The following is a 24,731-nucleotide window of genomic DNA, read 5'->3' on the forward strand; positions in this document are numbered from 1 at the left end:
GAACCACTGCATTTGGCTTATCAGGTTAGTGCACTGCATTTTCTGTGTGTGTTAATATCACAGTACCATGGATTGCAAAAAACCATCTTACTGGAGTAACATAGATAAATTTAAGTTATTTACTTATAATCTTGAATTCAGCCCTACCTTTTCACTCACAATTAGAAACCAGCTATGTTCAGTTTCTAATGCAGGGCTCGACGCTTTTCAGCTTGTCCGGGACAAGTGGATTTTGTGAAGGGGCAAGTGAAAGAATTGTACTTGACCGATAGGACAATTAACCTCATTAAAATTTTAATAAACAATAACTAGGGCAGCACGGAAACTTTGGCGAGAATGACTCTGATTGTATCACTTTCAGTGTAAACTCTGGTTAAGGTCACGTCAGTTGAGGCTCGTACAGCCTGTCTGACTCGTGGATCAAATCAAAACTATAAGCGCAACAGCACACACAAAGAAACCAATGTTAACAAACATACTTCGGTAGAAAAAAAGATAAATATTCTAATTCCATCAGGTGCGTGATTTCACATAGAGCAGCTGTTTTTACACAGAGCCGTTGATCACAGAATCCTAACATATAATGAGCGTGGATTTGTGCAGCTTACTTATACAGAAAACCTGTATATAGAACACAGAAAGTAGTATGCACCCTTTTTGCAGTTTGAATTGGAAAAGGAAATGACAGTGTATTTATTGCTTTTGTTTGTTTTTGATTTTTTTTAATTGACAAACATGCTAGTTTATTACCTATATAATCCATTTTTGTAAAATAATCTAATTCCCTGATTTTGCTCTTAGAAAGAAAACATTCTCATCAGATGATGAGCTTCATGAAACCCCCAACAAAAAAATTAAAATGAATAGAGACAAAAATCCACCTACACCAAAAATCCAGCCCGCACCAAAAGTCCCGCCTGCACCAAAACCTCCAGCACCTCTAAAATACATCAAGACAAAAGGTAAAAATACAATAAAACAGTTAAATGACTAAGACATAATAGTGTGTGAATGCTGAGTGCTATTTTTTTTCAGGTCCTGTTGTACGACCTCTGCTTACAACAAGCAAAGCAGTGAACTCTTTCAGCAATTGTGAGTTTTAAATTTAGATAACTGATATTTGTGGATGTTTTGTTCCATGCTCAAGAATGTTCCTTAGCCATGGTAAGATCAATGTATAGCACAGGCTCTCGTGACTTGTTGGTTTACATCACTTTTCTTTTTCAGCCTTACCCAATTCTGTTGCTATTTTAACAGTTTGGACAGAACTACTATCATTACATTCATAACTTGAGGATTTACATACTAAGGATGATTTAATAATAAACATTTGGTTGCCAATTAGAAGCGATAGCAATTTCAAGCTTTAGTAAGGCTTTGTGTAGTACAAAATCTTGTTTTGGGAGGCAGACATAACATCTACATATCAATTCTTTCAACAGCACTTGTTAATCACCACCAAAGGGCCATGGAGAAGCCACAGCAGGCCCGTTTTGAGACTTTCCCCAGCTGTCAAGGTAACAGGCTCTACATGAGTACTTTAAACACAAATAAATTCACAGCATTTATGACAACTCAAAAGTCTGACTCCATAACAGGGTGGGTCTTTTACAGGTAAAATTGGCCAAAAAAGAGATTTAACTCACAAGTTTACAATTATTAAAGGGGTCATATGATACGATTTCATTTTTTCCTCTCTCTTTGGAGCGTTACAAGCTCTTGGTGCATAAAGAAGATCTGTAAAGTTGCAAAGTTTCAAATCCAAAGAGAAAGTAAACCACACCCTCCTAAAATGTTCTAACATGCCCCCACGTCTATGTCAGTACAGTCGTGGCCAAACGTTTTGAGAATTACATAAATATTGGAAATTGGAAATGTTGCTGCTTAAGTTTTTATAATAGCAATTTGCATATACTCCAGAATGTTATGAAGAGTGATCAGATGAATTGCATAGTCCTTCTTTGTCATGAAAATTAACTTAATCCCAAAAAAACCTTTCCACTGCATTTCATTGCTGTCATTAAAGGACCTGATGAGATCATTTCAGTAATCGTCTTGTTAACTCAGGTGAGAATGTTGACGAGCACAAGGCTGGAGATCATTATGTCAGGCTGATTGGGTTAGAATGGCAGACTTGACATGTTAAAAGGAGGGTGATGCTTGAAATCATTGTTCTTCCATTGTTAACCATGGTGACCTGCAAAGAAACGCGTGCAGCCATCATTGCGTTGCATAAAAATGGCTTCACAGGCAAGGATATTGTGGCTACTAAGATTGCACCTAAATCAACAATTTATAGGATCATCAAGAACTTCAAGGAAAGAGGTTCAATTCTTGTAAAGAAGGCTTCAGGGCGTCCAAGAAAGTCCAGCAAGCGCCAGGATGGTCTCCTAAAGACGATTCAGCTGCGGGATCGGAGTGCCACCAGTGCAGAGCTTGCTCAGGAATGGCAGCAGGCAGGTATGAGCGCATCTGCACGCACAGTGAGGCCAAGACTTCTGGAAGATGGCCTGGTGTCAAGAAGGGCAGCAAAGAAGCCACTTCTCTCCAAAAAAACTTCAGGGACAGATTGATCTTCTGCAGAAAGTATAGTGAATGGACTGCTGAGGACTGGGGCAAAGTCATATTCTCCGATGAAGCCCCTTTCCGATTGTTTGGGGCATCTGGAAAAAGGCTTGTCCGGAGAAGAAAAGGTGAGCGCTACCATCAGTCCTGTGTCATGCCAACAGTAATTAATCCTGACACCATTCATGTGTGGGGTTGCTTCTCATCCAAGGGAGTGGGCTCACTCACAATTCTGCCCAAAAACACAGCCATGAATAAAGAATGGTACCAAAACACCCTCCAACAGCAACTTCTTCCAACAATCCAACAACAGTTTGGTGAAGATCAATGCATTTTCCAGCACGATGGAGCACCGTGCCATAAGCCAAAAGTGATAACTAAGTGGCTCGGGGAACAGAATGTTGAAATTTTGGGTCCATGGCCTGGAAACTCCCCAGATCTTAATCCTGTGACGCTAGGTAAGTGAGACAGGAGGCAAAAGCAAGTAAACAGTGTTTATTGTAAATGACGTGCTGATGGAGGGTCGGAGAGTGACGCAGGAATCTGGATGGCAGCACAGACTGGTGAGTAGGTGCGTTGAGTGCGCTGGTACAGATGACGGTGGTGGTAGATCCGATAGAGGTGATGATAATCCGTGTACGAAGGGAACAATCCAGGGCAAACCAAAACAGGAGACAAAGCAGGACAGGAACACGAGAACCAGACATCTAACACGGAGGACCTCAAACAACGATCTGACAAACAAGAGACGAAAGACAGGGCGTTATAAAGGCGGTGGGGATGAGATGCACCTGCCGCTGATCAGGCGATCAGTGGCCACACCCACATGAACCAATCAACATGACATAACCAGACTACAGCTGGAGACGGTGCGTTCACGAACCGTGACAGTACCCCTCCTCCTAAGGACGCCTCCTGGCGTCCCCAGAATCTCTTACCTGTCGATTGTAATCATCGATAAGGGAGTGATCCAGGATGTCCCTGGCAGGTACCCAACTTCTCTCCTCCGGACCGTAACCCTCCCAGTCCACCAAGTACTGAAATCCGCGTCCCCTCCTTCTAGAGTCCAGAATGCGATTTACCAAATAGGTGGTCTCCCCATCTACGAGACGCGGCGGGGGAGGAACCGGGGTAGGCGGATTAATGGGAGAATGAAATACGGGCTTAATTTTGGACACATGAAAGGCGGGATGAATTCTCCTGTACGTAGGAGGGAGTTTAAGGCGGACTGCCACCGGACTAATGATTTTGGTGACAGTAAACGGGCCAATAAATTTGGGAGCCAATTTATTAGATACGGAACGGAGAGGAATATTCTTGGTTGAAAGCCACACCCTTTGACCCACGACGTATACGGGAGGCCTAGACCGGTGGCGATCGGCCTTGGCCTTGGTGCGCGCCCCCGCTTGGAGTAGAGTCTCACGGGCTCTGGTCCAAGTGCGGTGGCACCTCTGGACGAAGGCGTGAGCGGAGGGGACCGCAACTTCGGATTCCATACTGGGAAAAATAGGTGGCTGGTAACCTACACTACACTCAAAAGGAGATAGGCCCGTAGCTGATACTGGTAAGGTATTGTGGGCGTACTCCACCATAGACAATTGTTGGCTCCAGGAGGAAGGATTCTTGGAGACCAAACATCGCAACACCCCTTTCCAAATCTTGGTTGGCTCTCTCGGTTTGCCCATTGCTCTGGGGGTGAAACCCTGAGGACAGACTTACAGTCGCTCCCAGTAGTCTACAGAATTCTTGCCAAAATTTAGCCACAAATTGGGGTCCCCTGTCGGAAACCACGTCTATCGGGAGGCCATGTAACCGAAAGACGTGGTCTACGACGGTCAACGCTGTCTCCTTGGCTGAGGGTAATTTGGGCAAGGGAATAAAATGGGCCGCCTTCGAGAACCGGTCCACCACGGTTAAAACCACCGTGTTTCCCTGGGAGGGTGGGAGGGCGGTAATAAAATCTAGAGCGATGTGGGACCAGGGTCTCGAAGGAACCGGCAGCGGTTGGAGTAACCCATCAGGGGGCCGATTGGAAGTCTTACCAGTGGCACAAACCGAGCAAGCCAAAACAAAACTGTGAATGTCGCGAGCCATAAGTGGCCACCAGAATCGTTGCTTGACTAAAAATCTAGTACGGTTAACCCCTGGATGGCAAGCTACATTCGAGCAATGTCCCCACTGGATAACGTTGGACCTTAATCCCTCCGGCACAAATAAACGGTTCGGTGGGCACCCGGGCGGAGGCGTTACCCCTTCTAAGGCCGTTCTGACCTTCGATTCGATCTCCCATGTGAGAGTGGAGACCACTAATGTCTTCGGAAAAATACTCTCGGGAGTGGACGGGCGTTCGGAATGGTCAAAAATACGCGACAAAGAATCGGGTTTGATATTCTTGGAACCCGGGCGGTACGAGATAGTAAAGTCAAAACGTCCGAAAAAAAAGTGCCCACCGAGCCTGCCTGGAGTTCAACCTCTTAGCGGTGCTAATGTACTCTAAATTCTTGTGGTCAGTCCATACTATAAAAGGAACCCCCGATCCCTCTAACCAGTGTCGCCATTCCTCTAATGCCATCTTAACTGCCAACAATTCTCGGTTACCAATATCATAATTTCGTTCTGCCGGAGATAAACGATATGAAAAATACGCGCAAGGATGGACCTTGTCGTCTAAGGGAGAACGTTGAGATAACACCGCTCCTACCCCCACCTCTGATGCGTCGACCTCCACCACGAACTGACGCGTAGGGTCCGGGGTAATCAGAATAGGGGCTGAGCTGAAACGGCTCTTCAGTTTGGCGAACACAGCCTCAGCTGTGTCCGACCACCTGAACGCCGTCTTGGCGGAGGTCAAGGCGGTCAGAGGTGCGGCTAGTTGACTGAAGTTGCGAATAAAACGCCGGTAGAAGTTAGCGAACCCCAGAAACCTCTGTAGGGCCTTACGGGAATCTGGGCTTGGCCATTCTACCACAGCCTTAACTTTCTCGGGATCCATGCGTATTCCCTCAGTCGACACGATATACCCCAAAAATGGAATTGACTGTGCATGAAATTCGCATTTCTCCGCCTTGACAAAAAGCCCATTCTCTAGCAACCTCTGAAGCACTCGTTGGACGTGCTGCACATGTTCCTGGAGAGAAGAAGAAAAAATCAATATGTCGTCCAGGTAGACATAAATGAACTGATCGATCATATCTCGCAGCACGTCGTTAACCAGTGCCTGGAAGACCGCTGGGGAGTTGGAGAGCCCAAACGGCATAACCAAGTATTCAAAGTGCCCTCTGGGGGTGTTAAAAGCGGTCTTCCATTCATCCCCCTCCCTGATCCGAACCAAATGATACGCATTGCGTAAGTCCAGTTTTGTGAAAATTGACGCTCCCTGCAACCTCTCGAAGGCCGAAGACATCAACGGCAAAGGATAAGTATTCTTTACCGTGATGTTGTTCAGTCCCCGGTAATCAATACAAGGTCGCAGAGACCCGTCCTTCTTTCCCACAAAAAAGAACCCCGCCCCCGCAGGAGAAGAGGAAGGGCGGATGAATCTAGAAGCTAGAGAATCAGAAATATATTTCTCCATAGCCTCCCTCTCTGGAACCGAAAGTGAATAGAGTTTGCCCTTAGGCGGAGACTTACCTGACAGTAAATCTATGGCACAGTCGTAAGGACGATGCGGAGGAAGAGAAGCAGCCCGAGACTTACTGAACACTTCCTTCAGATGGAGGTACTCAGCGGGCACGTTAGACAAATCCACCGCCTCCTCCTGCAACACAGACACAGACACAGACGGACAGGCAGACACTAGACAAGACTCATGACATCTTTTGGACCAAGACAAAACAGAGTTAGAGAGCCAGTCAATGCTAGGGTTATGGAGGAGGAGCCAAGGGTGTCCGAGGACAATGGGTGCCAGGGGAGAGTCAAGGATGTGAAAGGAGATGGTTTCGGAGTGATTGCCAGACGTGATGAGTGTGATGTCCTCAGTGATGTATGATATGGTAGGAAGTTGCTGGCCAGTGAGGGCGTGCACCGTGATGTGGTGCGGAAGGGGTTTGAGGGGGATGTGGAGCTTGTGAGCTAATGTGCTGTCCATGAAGTTACCTTCTGCCCCGGAATCCAGTAGTGCCTGACAGTGATGTGTCTGTGCTGACCACCGCAGCCATACCGGGAGGAGCGTGGAAGATGATGGTGATGATGATGATGATGATGATGAGGTCTTCTCGGCGGAGATCCCACCCGATAGTAGCCTCATACGTACTACCGGGCCTGGCCTTTTACCGGACAGGCGTGGGCTTGGTGTCCGGCTCCCCCGCAGTAAAGGCAAAGGCCCAGGGACCTCCGCCTCTCCTTCTCCTCCCGGGAAAGCCGAGCTCGCCCTACCTGCATGGGCTCGTGATCGTAGACGGGGCTGGCCACGTCCCCGCCGCTGAACCGCACGTCTGCCGGTCCCCTGGATGGGGTGTTGAGTAGCCCCCTCCTCTCCATCCGTGCCAGACGTGCGTCGACCCGAAGGGCCAGCTCAATGAGCCCATTGAACGACGGGGGAAGGTCCAGGGCGTAGATCTCCCTCTGGACGCGGTCAGCCAGCCCATGCAGGAACATGTCCCACTGCGCCTCCTCGTTCCAATGGCACTCCGCCGCCAGTGTCCGGAACTCGATGGAGTAGTCCGAGACGGATCTTTCGTGCTGGCGCAGCTCCGCCAGCCTCCTGGCCGCCTCCCGTCCTGCGGCGGCCCGATCAAAGACCCGTCTCATCTCGACGGAGAGGGCCTGGAACGAGGCGCAGCATGGGTCCTGGTTCTCCCACACCGCTGTTCCCCACAGTGCCGCCCTCCCAGAGAGCAGGGTCAGGACGAACGCCACCTTGGCCCTCTCAGTGGCGAACGTCCTAGGCTGGAGGGCAAAATGCATATCACACCGGTTAAGGAACGCTCTACAATAATCGGGTTCACCTGAGTAAGCCTCCGGAATCGGGAGGCGTGGTTCCGGCTGGGAGGGGGCCTCCGATGGTGCTGGTGGAACAGGCGGTGTGAGTGGCGCAGTGGGGGCTCGTAATAGCTGGAACTGTTGGGTGAGCTCGGACACCTGCGTCACTAAAGCCTGGACCGCGCGACCAGTGTCGTTAAGAGTCCGCTCCTGGGAGTCCATCCTCCGAACACTGGCGCTGAGGAAAGCTTCGAGAGATGAAGGTTGGTTACTCGCTGCCTCCATGTTGTAGGTCAGATCGTTCTGTGACGCTAGGTAAGTGAGACAGGAGGCAAAAGCAAGTAAACAGTGTTTATTGTAAATGACGTGCTGATGGAGGGTCGGAGAGTGACGCAGGAATCTGGATGGCAGCACAGACTGGTGAGTAGGTGCGTTGAGTGCGCTGGTACAGATGACGGTGGTGGTAGATCCGATAGAGGTGATGATAATCCGTGTACGAAGGGAACAATCCAGGGCAAACCAAAACAGGAGACAAAGCAGGACAGGAACACGAGAACCAGACATCTAACACGGAGGACCTCAAACAACGATCTGACAAACAAGAGACGAAAGACAGGGCGTTATAAAGGCGGTGGGGATGAGATGCACCTGCCGCTGATCAGGCGATCAGTGGCCACACCCACATGAACCAATCAACATGACATAACCAGACTACAGCTGGAGACGGTGCGTTCACGAACCGTGACAAATCCCATTGAGAACTTGTGGTCAATCCTCAAGAGGCGGGTGGACAAACAAAAACCCACTAATTCTGACAAACTCCAAGAAGTGATTATGAAAGAATGGGTTGCTATCAGTCAGGATTTGGCCCAGAAGTTGATTGAGAGCATGCCCAGAATTGCAGAGGTCCTGAAAAAGAAGGGCCAACACTGCAAATACTGACTCTTTGCATAAATGTCATGTAATTGTCGATAAAAGCCTTTGAAACGTATGAAGTGCTTGTAATTATATTTCAGTACATCACAGAAACAACTGAAACAAAGATCTAAAAGCAGTTTAGCAGCAAACTTTTTGAAAACTAATATTTATGTAATTCTCAAAACTTTTGGCCACGACTGTATGTGGGAAGATTTGCATAACGCCGCCCAAATGTTCACACAAATAAAGAAGGCATAATTTTCATACTCGTTGTTGCCGTCGCTACCATGTTGTGGAGTCACTGTGTGTTTTGTTTTGAAAGCAAAACTAATTTGTTTGGCCTTCCAAAAGAGGACATGACTAGAAATCAGTGGTTAAGTTGTAGTTCATCCCATTTAATACAGATGTGTGCAGCGAGGAGCAACAATAATGTACATTATGTGAAAAATGTAAACCACATAAACACATTGAATTGCACCAATTATGCAACAATGTTCTTTTTAGCAATGTCATATGACCCCTTTAAATGCCCAGGAGAAAGATGCAACACTATAGCAATTGCAAAATTGAAGCTTACTTGAACTAGTGGTGATACCTCAAGAGTCACTCTTAACCTATCTTTATCCTATCCATGAAACCCATCCATAAAACTTTTTTTCTTTTAAATCAGTCTTCATTTATGACACTTCAGCTTGTGGTTATGGGTTATTATGGTTTGTAATTGGCAAAATACTTGGATTTTTTTTTATCAGATATATACATGCATAATAATTATGCACACACTGTAGATGTTTAGTCATGTGCTTATTCTGCCTGATGTCAGAAGTTGCAAGACACTTTAATGAATAAAAACCAGCCATTAAAATGAATGTGTCATGTAAAATTATTTAAATTTACCAGTTCCATCATTCTCAGCTCCAGATGTTCCCATGAGCTTCTCCCAGGCAGATGAGCCACAAGATGCTTGGGGTGAACACTCACCTGACATTCAAGGTAAAAAAAAACAATTAGTGTTTGGTAAAAGAAAACAAAAAGGACAATTACTGTACACACATAAGGTAATTCAGCATGTTATGTACAATCCATCAGATAATGCATTTTCTTTGCTGAGACCTTCAAGTTCCAAGCAAGAAAGAACACAGCGTAAGTTGTATGACTCACTTTTGGTAAGTACTGTAGGATTTCATGTAGGTGTACTATAGAAAATGTGCTTGTTTAAAGCAAAAATGTAAAGCTAAATAAGCTAAAATACAAAGAAATAGAGAGCACAATTCAGCAGCAGCAGAATGGGTACCTTTTGTAATGTCAATTAAGCTCATTTAACAGAGAGCTTCTCTCATGCAGACCTCCAACTGGAAACTTGGGAAGAACACCCATCTATCACTCAAGGTAAAAAACATTAATTAGTATATGGAGGAAATCAAAAACACAATTGCAAATGAGTCGTGGCCTAACACAACCTAATACAATTTTTTTTCACTTTTTCTAATTAGAGAACAAATTCTCTGCCTTAAGACTCTCTCAAGACCAAAGACCATCAACCACACAACAAAGAAGAATGCAAAGTAAAAATAAATAAATAAATAAAAATGTCAATTTCAGTCATTACTAGGGTATCACTAAAAGGGGTCATATGCTATTTTAAAGACCATTATTTTGTATATTTGGTGTAACAGAATATGTTGAGACGCTTTAATATTCAAAAAACATTTTTCAAATACTGTACATTATTGTAGTTCCTCTATGTCCCGCCTCTCTCAAAAACCTCATTTTCAACAAAGTCCCTCCTTCCGACAAGCACAGGCTGCTCTGATTAGCCAACTTACCCAATACATTGTTATTGGCTGAACACCGCAAGCACTCGTCGGAAATGCAACGCCCCTTTCCATAATCGCGAGCTTCATCTTTCAAAGTAAATATCAAGACTGTTAATAATGTCTTTAGTTTTACCATCAGTTCAAGCCCGAAAGGGCAACAGAGTCGTGTGACAGACACAGTGATGATGCAGTACACAAGCCACGGTTAAGACAGCTTATGTGCTATGATTTCTGACAATCTGTTTACTCTGCTGTGATGTTACCCTCACACACACACCTAATCACACAACACGTTGCTCTACACTGCGCAAAACTGCGCATTTGAACAGTCAATAGCAAACACTTAAACTATTAAGAAAACATACTTAAAAGTAGCGATTCAGAATAAGCACCAGATTCAATTCAAGTTTATTTGTGTAGCGCATTTTACAATACAATCGTTGCAAAGATCGTCATAGCAAAGTCGGAATTTACCTTTTTTTTTTTTTTTTTTTGGAATAGCCTTTGTGCACAGCCAGCCTTGTACTCTCCTAGGTTCACAAAACTGTCATCCATTAAATGTTTTGTACAAATTTGAACATCTGGGTTGTTCTGTTGTAAATAAATCTTAACAATGAATCTTCATTGCATCTACTTTCGGAAGTCCACATAAAGTGCTTTTGCTTTTGCCTAGAAACACAAAGCGTCTCCCTGACATGACTGCTTCAACACTAACTGCAGTTCCTGAAACCACACCTTTTTTTTGAGTGAACACATCTTGACGTAAATGTGTGGGGGCGTATTTGAATGAGCCGTTTAGCATGGTATGGATCAGCCTTATCTTTTAGATAGAATAAATCCTTTAGTGGGAGACTTTAAGCTTTGTAACTCTTTAGATCTTATACATGTACAAATACCTACATAACACACTGAAGAAAAGGAAAAATATAAATCACATTATATGACCCCTTTAGGAGCCCTTGAGCCAGATTTACTAAACAGACCAAATTAGCATTAGAGCGCAATTCCATAAATGTGCCGATGGGAGGGAAAATTATGCGTGTGATTTACTGACAATGCAAACTTTAAAGAACAGACGAAGCCAGATCATTCCCACAATAACCAGTGCAATCTACCAAGAGCAGCGCAAATTACCGCCTGCTTTAAGACATGCCTTTTTTGGGTATTAAAAATTTATCAAATACAAATAATTTGAAGAGCACAAATGTTATTAAATCAATGCGTGATTCATCTTAATACTCACCTCCCATAAATTTTGTGTCTCAAAGGAAAACTACTACAAATGCATATTCAAGGTTAAACGCAAAAACAACTGTCCACATCTTTTCAGCACTAATTCTTTACTGCGCCTCTTTAGTAAATCCTGACAGTACTATTTTAACACCAAAAGAAGGTTTGGCTGATGCAAGCCGTTAGTAAATCTAGCCCATATTGTATCAGTGTCATGCATTGTCATTGTAGCAAATACAACTTATCAACTTCACCTTTCTTAACTCCAGCTGTTCCAGTGAGCTTGTCCAATGAAAATGAGCAAGAGGATGCTTGGGGTGAACACCCATCTAACTTTCAAGGTAAAAGAACATTCATAAACACATGCAGTAAACACATACACTGCAAATTAATAACACTAGGTTTATTAACATTACATTTTCTGTACAATCCATCAGAGAACACAATCTCTGAACAGAGATCCTCAAGTACCCACCAGCCAAGAACAAATAGTAAGTCATTTGTAATTTTTTCTAGCCTGTTGACAGCATCGTTGCCCAAAAAGTATGTGTATCATCAGCCTAAGGCTTTAAGCATGTAGCCATATCTTCAGAAAATAAATTTTTCATGATGTGTTAGTTTAATCACATTTAAGAGCTTTATGTGCTTACAGGTGCTTCTGGTGTGAGACGATGGAGCTGCATCACTAATCAATGTACACGTACGTTAAATTGAAGTGCTAAATTTGTAAAATTATACTTCTTATAGTTTAATTAAAATACTCTCCCAGATAAACCTACTGTGTTGCAGCTGTTGAGAGGACAATTCTGGAGGCACTTAATGAACTGGACATGAAGATCAATCATCTGACTTCAGTGGTCCAGTCCCTTGCAGCAAACAACCGTTCCAGTGCTCCAGTGGTGGACAGCGAGGATGATGTCTTTCCTCTCACAACCATGGAGGAACTAGACAAACTGGAAAGACAATTATCAGAAAAAGCAATGATGCAAAAGATGGTAAAAATCATTGACATTTCAAGGTTTAACAGTTGCAGTGAAGTAAATAATATCTATTATATACCCGGTTTCACAGACCAGGCTTAAGGCTAGTCCCAGACTGAAATGCATGTGTGAGCTGTCTTAACTCAAAATAACTTGCAATGACATTCCTTACAATATGTCAGTGCCATTGTTTCATCTCAAGATGCACACATGCACCATTTTTATAAAAGCAAAACTAGGACCTATAGTCCTGATTTAAACTAATCCCTGTTCTGTGCTCAGTAGTAATAGATTACATGTAATCTGGATTACGTAAACAGATTCTAGTAAATAAATAACTTGTATTTATATTAAATTACATTATATAAAACTCATAATCAGACTACAGTTACTTTTTATGGATTACATGATTAAATATTATTTACAATATAGCAATAGATTATTCTGAATTTAACCCCCCCCCCCCCCCAATTTCTCTTTTTAATCTTTTAAATTTTCCTTTCTAAAATAGAAGGCTGCTTATATACATTCAGAAAGTCTTCAGGTTTTGTGGATATTCACACAGAGACCCATGGTTAGTCAGGTGGCAGCGTTTGATCACTGGATTTAAAATAATTTAATGTTTAAGAACATAGCATCAGCATCAACACATTGATTTTTATCTGTAGGTTGTTTAACCATGTATTTCTATGTCTTTGGATGTCTTTAGTCTTTTAAACGCATTAAAATGCACAAATTCACAAACTTTTTTTTCGTCATCTGATCACCTAATATATTTACTTAAAAGTACTCATGAGATTTTAAAATATAGGTTTTTTTAATAATTAAGTGTCACATTTCTATGTTCATTGGTTCTGCGACACTGGTTATGGTCACATGACATGCAGGTAAAAAAATTAAACGTTTTAATTTTTTTTTTTTTTTTTTTAAATGCTTTATTTTAATTTAAAATCTTTTTGTGATTTAAATAATTATTAGCTTTTCATTAATTAAACTCACAAGCCTCCTACAGTTCATTCACAAACACCAGTTTGAGAAAACTTGACATAATATATTATTTAATGCACTTCATGCTTTAAATAACAACAATTAAAATATATTTACTTACTCTTTGTATTTTTATGTCATATGGTACTTTGATTATCCTATTTAAATTTGATAGACTACTTTTAGATTACTTTTGACCAAACTCATCTGATTACATTATTTAAAATGTGTAATGTAATGAATTCATTGCTAACTACAATTGTCTCATGTAATTTGGAATCAGTAACAGATTACAATTTGTGAGTAACTACTCAGCTCTGTCTGTGAAACAGGACCATAATGTTTGGGCATTGTCTATAATGTTTTGAAATGTGTTTTTATTTTTAAGGTGAACAGGTTATCCATCAGTGGAGGACACACACTAAAGAAAACAATATGGAGAATATGCTCCAAGGTGTTTGGTCCTGTAGCCAAACAGCTGAACTGGTGTGGTAGGGGAGAAAAGCGAGGGATCAGGAAAACAAACATAGGAGCACTCCTAATAGATAAGTTACGTCCAAAATGTTTTCCATGCTCTCTGCCCAGAAATAAATTATTATTGAGCCATAACCCCTGTAATAATCAGATATGTTGGTTTAGCTTGTCAGTTTGAAGGAAATTGTATTATTTACTTGTATTTTTAACCGATTTAAAAGTGAAACTAAACCAGACTCCTCCCTCCTCTCCCGGGTATTGCAACAGTAGGGGCGCGATTTTTCTCAGACAATGGAAGTCTATGGGAAATTTAATGTTCAAAAATTAATGAAACAAAAACTTTAAAGGCAGGGTAGGTAAAAAAATGTATAAAAACTTTTTTTTCCAAATTTGTTTAAACTTTATTTATATATCAATACATAATTAAAATGTAAGTACTCTGAAAAAGAAAGTATAAAAATCGAGTGTCTGTAGACCTCTCACGACTGTTTTAAAGACAGCTCATTATTTCCATTCACTCAACCCCCTCCCTTCTGGGCTCCTTCCAAAGCCTCTACTACGGCTCGCTAAGTAATGTTATGTTAGCTATATTACGCAGCTACGTGTGCTAATGACACATGCTTCATGAAAAAATAAACGAAAAAAATATGTATGATCAAAATACAAAAAGAAAGATTTACCTGTCCAGCAGAAATAAAGCCATCAAGGAGTCACTTTTCAGCCCCTTGAGTTCCCTCAGTTCTCGCCATCGCTGGAAAGCCACGCCGATATTAACTCGCGTTTTATTTCTTTGTTTATCCAAAGACTTTTTGTTCATTGCCTTTTCTTGTACTGTTACTGTCTTCCTTTTTTTTGCCTGGTTTGCCTTCACTAACTGCATAGGCTGGTACTGTGAATTTTGCTTGCTGTTTCTCTGCCATTGTTTTGGTATTCCTAGGATCCGTGCCTCTTGAATTCCTCAAATCAAACGTGCGCGCGCAAGTGGGCAGGTCATGTGTGGCAAAAGGGTGGTTGCCATGGTTGCAAGAGAGTGACAGTCGCCTAAACCAATCCTATGTTTCGTCCCGAAATGGAAATAATGAGCTGTGTTTAATACAGATTAAACGGTCTAGAGTCACTCGATTTTTATACTCTTTTTATCAGAGTACTTACATTTTAATTATGCATTGATATATATAGAAAGTTTAAACAAATTTGGAAGAAAGTTGTTTATACATTTATTACCTACCCTGCCTTTAAGTCTGATCAGTCTGAAAAGATATAGCATAAAGCACCCCCCTATGCTGCAGGTGTCTGCCTAGTTTGAGGCTTGTGGCTTTAAAGCCCTAGGAGGAGATACGTTTAGAAATTTAGTCTCAGAAAAATAATAATAATAAGAAGAAGTTTAAATAGCATACCAGTATGTTGGCAAGTGACTAGCATGTCTGTAGCATGTTGTTATCATGAATAGCAAGTGACAAGCATGTTGCTAGCATGACTAGCATGTTGTTAGCATGACTAGCATGTTGTTATCATTATTCTAGCATGATTAACATATCACTATCATGTTTCTAACATGATTAACATGTTTCTAGCATGTCGCTAGCATGTTTCTAGCATGATTCGCATGTTTTTAGCATATTTTTAGCATGTTTCTAGCATGTTGCTAGCATGTCGCTAACATGTTGCTAGCATGATTAGCATGTCGCTAACATGTTGCTAGCATGATTAGCATGTTGCTAGTATGTCGATAGTATGTTTCTAGCATAATTACCATGTTGCTAACATTTCGCTAGCATGTTGCTAGCATGATTAACATGTTGTTGCCATGTTTCTAGCAGGATTAGCATGTCGCTAGCCTGTTTCTAGCATGATAAGCATGTTGTTACCATAATTAGCATGTTGCTAGCATGTCGTTAGCATGTTTCTATCATTATTATCATGCTGCTAGCATGTTGCTATCATTTTTCTAGCATGATTAGCATTCGACTAGCATGTTGCTAGTTTGTTTCTAGCATAATTAGCATGTTGCTAGCATGTTCCTAGCATGATTAACATGTGACTAGCATGTTTCTAGCATGATTAGCATGTTGCTAGCATGACTAACATGCAACTAGCATGTTGCTAGCATGACTAGCATGCGACTAGCATGTCGTTAACATGTTTCTAGCATGATTAGCATTCGACTAGCATGTTTCTAACATAGATAGATAGATTAGAAATATTAGATGAATAGATAGATAGATAGAAACAGTCAGATAGATTAGAAATATTAGATGAGTAGATAGATAGATAGATAGATAGATAGATAGATAGATAGATAGATAGATAGATAGATAGATAGATAAATAGATAGATAGATAGATAGATAGATAGAAAGATAGATAAATAGATAGAAACAGATAGATAGATAGATAGATAGATAGATAGATAGATAGATAGATAGATAGATAGATAGATAGATAGAAAGAAAAAGTTTAAAGATAGAAAAAGTTTGAAGATAGATACTATAGATAGATAGATAGATAGATAGATAGATAGATAGATAGATAGATAGATAGACAGATATAGAATGGTAGTTTAATTGAGTTTAGGGCTTCAGGGAGTTTTGATTTGAATTTTTGTCTTGTGCACTAATGGGCCACCGTAGTCTTGGCTCAATTTGAGCACTCCGCAATGTAAGTCTATGGGGTTTTTATGATTTTTTATATTAATTTTTAAGAAAACTGAAAGTCAAATCAGTTAGAAAAGATATAGCAACCCAAGTCAGTCCAGTCTGAAGTCCAGTCTTTTTTAAGCCAACTTAATAAAGTCATAGTTTTTGCTATTTTTGGACCAAAATGTATTGTCGATGCTTCAACAAATTCTAACTGACCCTCTGATGTCACATGGACTACTTTGATGATGTTTTTCTTACCTTTCTGGACATGGACAGTAGACCGTACACACAGTTTCAATGGAGGGATTGAGATCTCTCGGACTAAATTTAAAATATTTTAAACTGTGTTCAGAAGATGAACGGAGGTCTCATGGGTTTGGAACGACATGAGGGTAAGTTATTAATAACATAATTTTAGTTTTTTGATGAACTAACCCATTAAGCCTTTCCAAATCCAAAAGAGCATTTTAAGGCCAGCTGCATGAGGTCTTTAAAATCAGCTTCTTCTGTAATACCTCTTGGCAAAAACAGAACAAGGGCACAGGTTGAGGAGTATGGAATCTGCCGGCTTCCTGGCTCTTGATCGTAGAACTGGATCTCACACTCTTGTGGAAAACCAAGAGGGGGTACAGAATCAGCTCCCGTTGCGAAGATCAGAATTTCTCCAAAGGTAATGTCTAGCTCTTTATCTATGGAAATCAGAGAACAGTACAAAAAGATCAGCAACATTCAGCACAATGCATTTGGCATAAATTATTTATATTGCTTACATTCAATAGACATCAGCCAACACTCCCAGAGAAAGATGGTGTCCTCTCTCTCTCTATTATTGCTGCCTTGTGGACTCCATTTGATGTTGAACATGTCCCGAATATCACTTCGGGAGAGTTTTTCATGTGTATATGTGAACATTGGCGTAAAGCTGATACAGTTCCTCTGTAATGTTTGCCACAGCTGTCCACATGCATCCATCCCAGCAACAAACTGTTGTATCATGCTGGCCACCCTAAAAAACAAAACAAATATGTTAAAAAAAATAAAAAATAAATAAATAAATAAATTCTGTAATTTTTCAAAAAGTGAAAATTTTAGAGAAAAAAAATCTCTAGAATCATTACATGTAGTACATTTCAAAAGTTGTTTGTTTTAATTTTGATGATTAGAGCTTACAGCTCATGAAAAGTAAAAAAAAAAATCAGTAAATTAAAATATTTCCTAAGAATCAAAAAAAATTATTTGCAAAACAGAAAAGTTCCAGTTCTATAAAGTTTGTTTATTTCTGCACTCAATGCTTAGTCGGGCTCCTTCAGCACAAACTCCAGTATCAGTGAGGTATGGCATGGAAGCGATCAGTCTGTGGCACTGCTGAGGCATTATTGAACTTTAAAGTATTGGAACCTTTCTGTTTTGCAAATCATTTTTTTAAATGATCTTAGGAAATATTCTAATATTTTGAGATACTGGATTTTTTTTATCAAAATTAAAACAAAAAACTTTTAAAATGCATTACATGTAATGAATCTACAATATATGAAAGTTTCCCTTTTTTGAAACAAGTTACAGAAAAAAAATAACTTTTTCATGATATTCTAATTTTTTGAGCTGCACCTGTAGGTTGTTAATCAGATTTTTTACATAACTTTTAGAGATTCTAAAATGCCCAATTCATTAATTGATACATATATATATATATATATATATATATATATACATATATATATATTTTTTTTACATATGTTTTATTAAATATTTCATTTTAATTTTAATTACAAAACTATCATGATTGATATAGTTATATATAATATACTTCAAATAGTTAATTGTTTTACTGTATACACACAAAATTGCACATAATTAAACCATTCAACCTGTGTTACAAGTAGTGGCTGATAACTTGTTCATAAATTGATGGAATATCAGCCACTGCTGCAGAGAACACATTTGGGATCCCACATTCAGCAATAAAGTCTCCCAGTTCTCTTTTGATGTCTTCCATGTCCTCTGTGGTCTTGCACTGTAATATCTAAATAAAGAAAGTGATGTTGAAAATTGTGTTGTAATGGATAAAAACTATTTTCTGTTCTGGGTATGAAAGATAATGGGTCTGTACATTTGTATGGGTGGTTACTTTCACTGCACAGCAAGGCTGTATAAAACTACACATTTCTTGTAAGTTACCTCCCTCTGCTTCATATACCAATGATGGAAATAAGCTGTTAGCATTATTAAAACATGACTTAATAAACATCAGTGTTTGTTAATAGATTACACATTCCCAATTACCCTCAAATGCAAAGAAGAAGAGCATAATAGAAGGGCACCTCTTCCTTCCTTAAAAATAAAATACAAAAAAGATAGAACAGAATTTGTACTTGTCCTTTTATCCTTTACCTGAGCCACAGATAAACAGTTTTTACTGAGCAATCAGGAGAACACATCCTTTTGGTAACTGTTTCATTCAGTTCTGTCCTTTAGTTTAATTCGCATAAACTTTTGGTTCACCACTACCATGTTCATTCTTTAGTTCATAATCTCTGTGTATTTAAGTTTCTAATTTTCAATTCATTGTTGGGAATTTTTTTTTGCTTAGCTTAGATTGCTTTTCATCAAGTAGATAGCATTTGTACTATTGAATAAACATTCTTTTTTTTTTGTACTCTTTATCTTTTTCATGCCCTTCAAATCACAAATGCAATATTGTAACATTAAGATATCTAACAATGACAATAATTGAATAAAGTATTTAATTCTACACAATACACATAAAGTGATGTCGAAATCTTAATAGTACCTTTTGTAGTCGGTGTTGCAAATCTGTATCCTGGAATGTTTCAGTGTTAAATGTGCTTAGATCTGCTTTCTGGTCACACATTAGTTTGAAAAGATGCTGGTTAAGACATCTGATACCAGGTCCATTGTGCACAATGGACCATGCAATGAGTTTTCCAGCAGTATTTATTCTCTAACAGTGCTTGTTGGTTATATGCAAATATAAGATTCTCAGGTCTTCCCTCAAATATTCCAAGTGCTTCCTGCACTTCTGTCATGAGAAGTCTTAAAAAAAGATAATCAAGATTACTTTTTAAAACACAGGTTTTTTAAATAATTATGTCATCAAAACTTATAAAAAAAAGACAAATTAATGTCAATTATTTTTAAACTGAAAAACTCTCGTCGTGGTCTTCCGTAGTCATCTGCCATCTCCCCAACAAATTCCACATTTGGCATTTTATGCCAGTCAAAGTAAGACCTATCAAGTGCAACACATGCACTATGTAATACTTTTCTTCGGCGAGCCACAACGGTGATAGTGGTGGTCAAGTCTAAATTGTCTTGTCTGAATTCTGTCAAAACTGATACAAGGTATTTTTGTTGCTGTGAAAAGGAAGGTCAAAATTAATAAAGGACATGTTACTTTACATACACGGGGAAAGTTCTTGAAAGTGCTGGTGAAACATACATCAGGACTGTAGCTTCTTACAGGTGATGCTAGCACAATTTTATCCTCCAAGGGGGATACTCCCTGTAATATATTCCATTCCAAAACAAAACAAAACAAAACAAAAAAATAAATAAAAATAAACAATTTGGGCATATTTATAACATTACATCTTTTATAATAAATGTTAATTTTCTTTTAAAAATAAAATCACAACCTTGATTCTTCGAAAAGACTTGCATGTGTTTGTTGGTCATGCTGCAAAAAAAACAACAACACAAAAAATGGTACTTCTGGCCACTATAACGTCCCCACGACGGATATGGGAATCACAAAGTTACGTCACTGGAACGTTATTTGGTATGTCGCTGCAACCAATATGGTACTTTATAGTAACGTTCTCATAACGTGCCAGTTTGGTCGTTAGGACGTACTCATCACGTTCCAGCGACGTTCCACTGTAACGTCGCCATGACGGATATGGGAATCACAAAGTTACGTCACTGGAACGTTATATGTTACGTCGCTGCGACCAATATGGTACTTTATAGGAACGTCCTCATAACGTGCCAGTTTGGTCGCTGGGACGTACTCATCACGTTCCAGCGACGTTCCACTATAACGTCGCCACGACGGATATGGGTATCACAAAGTTACGTCACTGGAACGTTATTTGGGACGTCGCTGCGACGAATATGGTCTGGTCCAGTTACGTCATCACGACGTAACTGTGATAGCTGGGTAGTACCCATAGACTGTATAAAAACATGGACGTAGTGTCTGTGACGTCACCCGTAGTCTCCTGAAGTGTGTTTTTGAAGCCTAAAGTGTGTAGAGCGGGCCGTCGCCATCTTGGCAGCGCTTCACCGCGCGACTCTGCCGGACAATCAAAAATGGGCAAAAAGGCGGGAGCTAGTTGCTGAAGCCACACCCACCTAGCACGACGGCAGTGTCAGCAGCGGCAATCCACCTGTCACTCAAGTGGCTACGCCCTTAATTATGTAGAACTTTAAGTCTTAATATAATTTAAACGGATGAGTTATAAAAAAATTCACCCCCCTCACAGTTGTCATGAAGGGCAAAATTAGCTATTTAGACCAAAATAATTTTTTGAACCAGGCTGTAAACATGTTTTTTCCTGCTGTAAAGTTGGGCATTTTAACATGGGGAGTCTATGGAACTGACTCCCTTTTGCAGCCAGCCTCAAGTGGCCAGTCGATGAATTGCAGTTTTAGTCATTTCCTTATTGGCCTCACGAGAGAGAGCGGGAGGTTGGCGCTCGGTAGTACCTAGCGTCCCCTCCTAAACCTACGCCCATGACCGTCATGTCACCTTCCGGTGACCGTACCTTTTGGCTAAAAAAGAGGAGAGGCAGTTTTGGGCCGATGTTCTAACGATTTGTGCAACCCTACCAGATTTTGCTACCTCTCATTAAAACAGATTGTAGCATAATTCGATAGCGAAAATAATATGGCTTACAGCATAATATTGGTTGTGAGGCTTTATTAACATGGACACCTTCCCCAACCCTAAACCTACCCTTACAGTATTAAAAATACAGCGTGGGTACAATCTGATAGGTAACATTATTTGTTAGAACCTGGTTAGTAGTGATGGGTCATGCGCAAAAGATGCGGCTCTGAGAGCAGATGCTTTGTAGTGAATCAGAAGAGGAAAAAACTCCCAGTTTTTTTTCCTTTGGCTGCTTACCTCAAGGCAGAACTTTGTTTTGATTGGTCAGCAATCGCATCGTGGCCAATCAGATGTGAGTATATGGGATCACAACATTATGTAAAAACAGAGGGGGATGAAGTGAAGCGGCACTCCACTGCAAGTTAACGAGTCGTAACAACGTTAATGGAGGGGAGACTATTCTCTCCACGCCAATTACTGCAACAAGAAACAGGTGTTGATCATTTCCGTCCAACCCACTCACTCACCGCTCGTCTCGCGATTTTCTCTCCAGCTGCAGACTTCGCTAAACCCCGCCCCCCCTGCCACAGAGTAGTTTCAATGAGCAGCAGCTCACAGTCAGCCACCTCACTTACAGAAAGAGGATAATAATAACCATCATATTTTCAAAGGTAGAAAGGCATGAACCGTTTCATTGTCCAGTTTCCTGGATGACAGCCAACTTCTGCGTAGTTTTAAGAGAAACATTTTTTAGGGGGTCAATGCGTTTTTTGGCAGGGTCTTGAGACCCTCCAAGAGCCCCCCTGGCGCCACTAGTGGCCAGATTAACCAATAATAATCAAAGTAATAAAGTAAAACAACCAAAAGGAATGGTTTCAGCGTGATAAACCAGTGAAATGTATTTAGTTTTATTGTTGTTAATGATGATAATATTTAACATATACCTTTAGATTTAAGAATAGGTATCATGATTAAAATATTGTTAAATGCTATTAAAATAATAACAATAATCTTAATTTAATATAAATAATTTAAAAGTTTTTTAACCATTTTCAACCAATTAGCATGAAACATTTTCAACATTGTTTCATCGTTAAAACAACTGACCTTATTTCAACCATTTTTCAATGTTGAAGGTTGGTCATGTGCCGGCAGTTTTTCAACCATTCAGCCGTTAAATGTTGAAACAACAACTGATCTTATTTCAACCATATTTCAACGTTGAAGGTCGGTCATGTGCCGGATGGGAGGCACCAACTTTTTTTTAAACTGCAGATAGCTGCCTTTGGATGCTAGCGCCAACAGACAAAATATTTTTTCTCCTATAGTTCAGTATTTTGGTTTGTAGTCATCTATTACGGTGTCTCTGTAACAAAAGCAGTTGCATGAATGCCAGAGTTTTAAACAAAAATGAAACATCAACAAAAATACTTGAATTTACCAGTGAAGTCATTCCGGTAATTTTACGGCAATTTACAAGTATTAATGTGTGAAAGGGGCTATTATCAATCGCCATTAACACTTAATGTAGCAGGCTAATAAAATTATAAGAATCATTCTAGTGTTTTGATGCTTTGCTTACTACTATTTACATATTTATTAGGATTTTTTGTTTTGCTTATTTATTTATTTATTTATTGTCACTTATGTTTTTATCAGGCTATTTGTCCGGTGGACAAGTATAAACAAAAACGAAAACATTTTAAACTAGCTAGAAGGCTGTTCAGCTGTAGCTCAACCCTATAGATACAGTCGGCATCTAGTCATAGCTGGGGGCGTGGTGAGGGCGGAGTCGGCGTGGGGGAAAACACTGCGAACATCGTGTGTATTTGAATGACAAAAATGCACATATTGAGCACTCATTCCCAGAGACACGTAGAACAATTTTAGTCTCTTTTAACTTTAATATTCATATACACTAGTCCATATCGATATTTGATTCATTTTACAGCCCTAATGTAGATGTATTCATTCAAAAATAGCCAAATTCCGTGACGTTCTGCTTTATACAGCAAGTTCTATTTTTGACTGGATTCCGCGATTCAATCGTTTCGCAAACACAGACAGGGTGAATTTATGAATGAAAGTGTAAAAGTTCTGACACAAAACTAAGTTGTTACGTGTCCACACGCTTTTTAAGTGGATTTATGTTCGACACTAGGCTAACGTTTCATAGTTTTGCTTCGGGTAGAATGATAAGGCTAATTATATATGCATGCCACTTTCTGAAACAACCTTACACAGTTTTGATAATGTTAATAATGAACACGATGTTAATATAGCCTGCCTGTGATGAAATGCCGACTGCACACATACACATGCTTAGTCTTGGGATTCCACAACTTCCCTTGATCATCCTCACAACTTATTGCTTGTAGCCATTTTGTCATCCTTTCCAGCTCTGTATGTTTATTAGGAAGGATGTAGAACTTCATTTCATAATTTGTTCGTTTATTGGAGGTACAGAAAACGACACAGCAACTCTTCGGCGTGATTGTCCAGTGTATTTCAATTGGCGCCAAGGCAATGTTTTCCCCCACGGGCTAAATTCACATCAGGTGACGGGGCGTTCCCGGGGGCGTTCCCAGACCAACCGTCTGTATCTATCATTATTATTATTATTATTATTATTATTATTGAGAACATTAAGAGGTAGTTCGATCTGTATTCTGCTACTGCGATTTTCTCTGATGATGCAGTAACTACCGCGGAGGAGAAAAAAAAATCTTTGTCTTGTCTAATTATTGTAAACAGTCATTATGTCCGTCTGACTTAAGATATTTTAGCGGTAATGTGAAATTTAGTTTTAATAATTAAACAAAAATAAGCTGGAATTAACAACGAAAACATTTATTTGTCATATAATTATCCATCATTTACCGCTAGCATGTTATTTTTCCCCCTTCTTCTTCTTTTTTTCTGGCTGCCAGAAGGATAAGTTTTCTTCATGTCTAAATTAGCAAATGCACGAGTAAGCGATGTACCAGTTTGAAAACGTCGGCTGGCCATCACAAGGAAAAACAAGCACATCCAGCGTGACGCGATGCAGATATGTTGCTACATGTTATATTAATAATGACATTTCCAATTGTTCAAATGGTCAGCTGTCGGGGGCCTGCCTTGCCTGCCCTATTGCTATGCCTCTGTGTGTATATATATATATAATGAACACACTGGCTTGTAATGCAAACAATACGGTTTACTGCACTTTGTCAATCTTCTGGTTATTTCCCTATTGTGGCTAATGAATTGGAAGTCTTGCCCATTGGCTTACTTCCACTTTGAAGAATAAGATGGATACATATCTATGCTTGCCACAGAGGTCAAATGAAGTCAAACAGTATTTAAAT

The 24,731-nt window shown here is 40.1% G+C and overlaps 1 protein-coding gene and 1 long non-coding RNA gene across 2 annotated transcripts in view; one reads left to right on the plus strand and one right to left on the minus strand.

The window, feature by feature from the left end:
* Window positions 1-722: 722 nt before the first annotated feature.
* Window positions 723-15,220, plus strand: LOC132121867 (uncharacterized). The gene is made up of 11 exons (XM_059531608.1): window positions 723-962; window positions 1,036-1,092; window positions 1,443-1,517; window positions 9,319-9,396; window positions 9,748-9,792; window positions 11,720-11,791; window positions 11,888-11,941; window positions 12,103-12,150; window positions 12,240-12,445; window positions 13,806-13,966; window positions 15,181-15,220. The coding sequence occupies exons 1-11, from the start codon at window positions 860-862 to the stop codon at window positions 15,218-15,220; spliced, it is 939 nt and encodes a 312-aa protein (XP_059387591.1). The 5' UTR covers window positions 723-859.
* Window positions 15,221-16,932: 1,712 nt separating this feature from the next.
* Window positions 16,933-24,731, minus strand: part of LOC132122096 (uncharacterized) — a 780,856-nt gene continuing 773,057 nt past the window's right edge. Inside the window, exons 2-3 of the long non-coding RNA XR_009426342.1 lie at window positions 18,398-18,552; window positions 16,933-17,218 (exon numbers count right to left, since the gene is read on the minus strand). This is a non-coding gene — a long non-coding RNA (uncharacterized LOC132122096). The remainder of the gene's footprint in view (window positions 17,219-18,397; window positions 18,553-24,731) is intronic.

The sequence above is a fragment of the Carassius carassius genome, chromosome 40, assembly GCF_963082965.1.
Source record: "Carassius carassius chromosome 40, fCarCar2.1, whole genome shotgun sequence".
Classification (NCBI taxonomy): domain Eukaryota; kingdom Metazoa; phylum Chordata; class Actinopteri; order Cypriniformes; family Cyprinidae; genus Carassius; species Carassius carassius.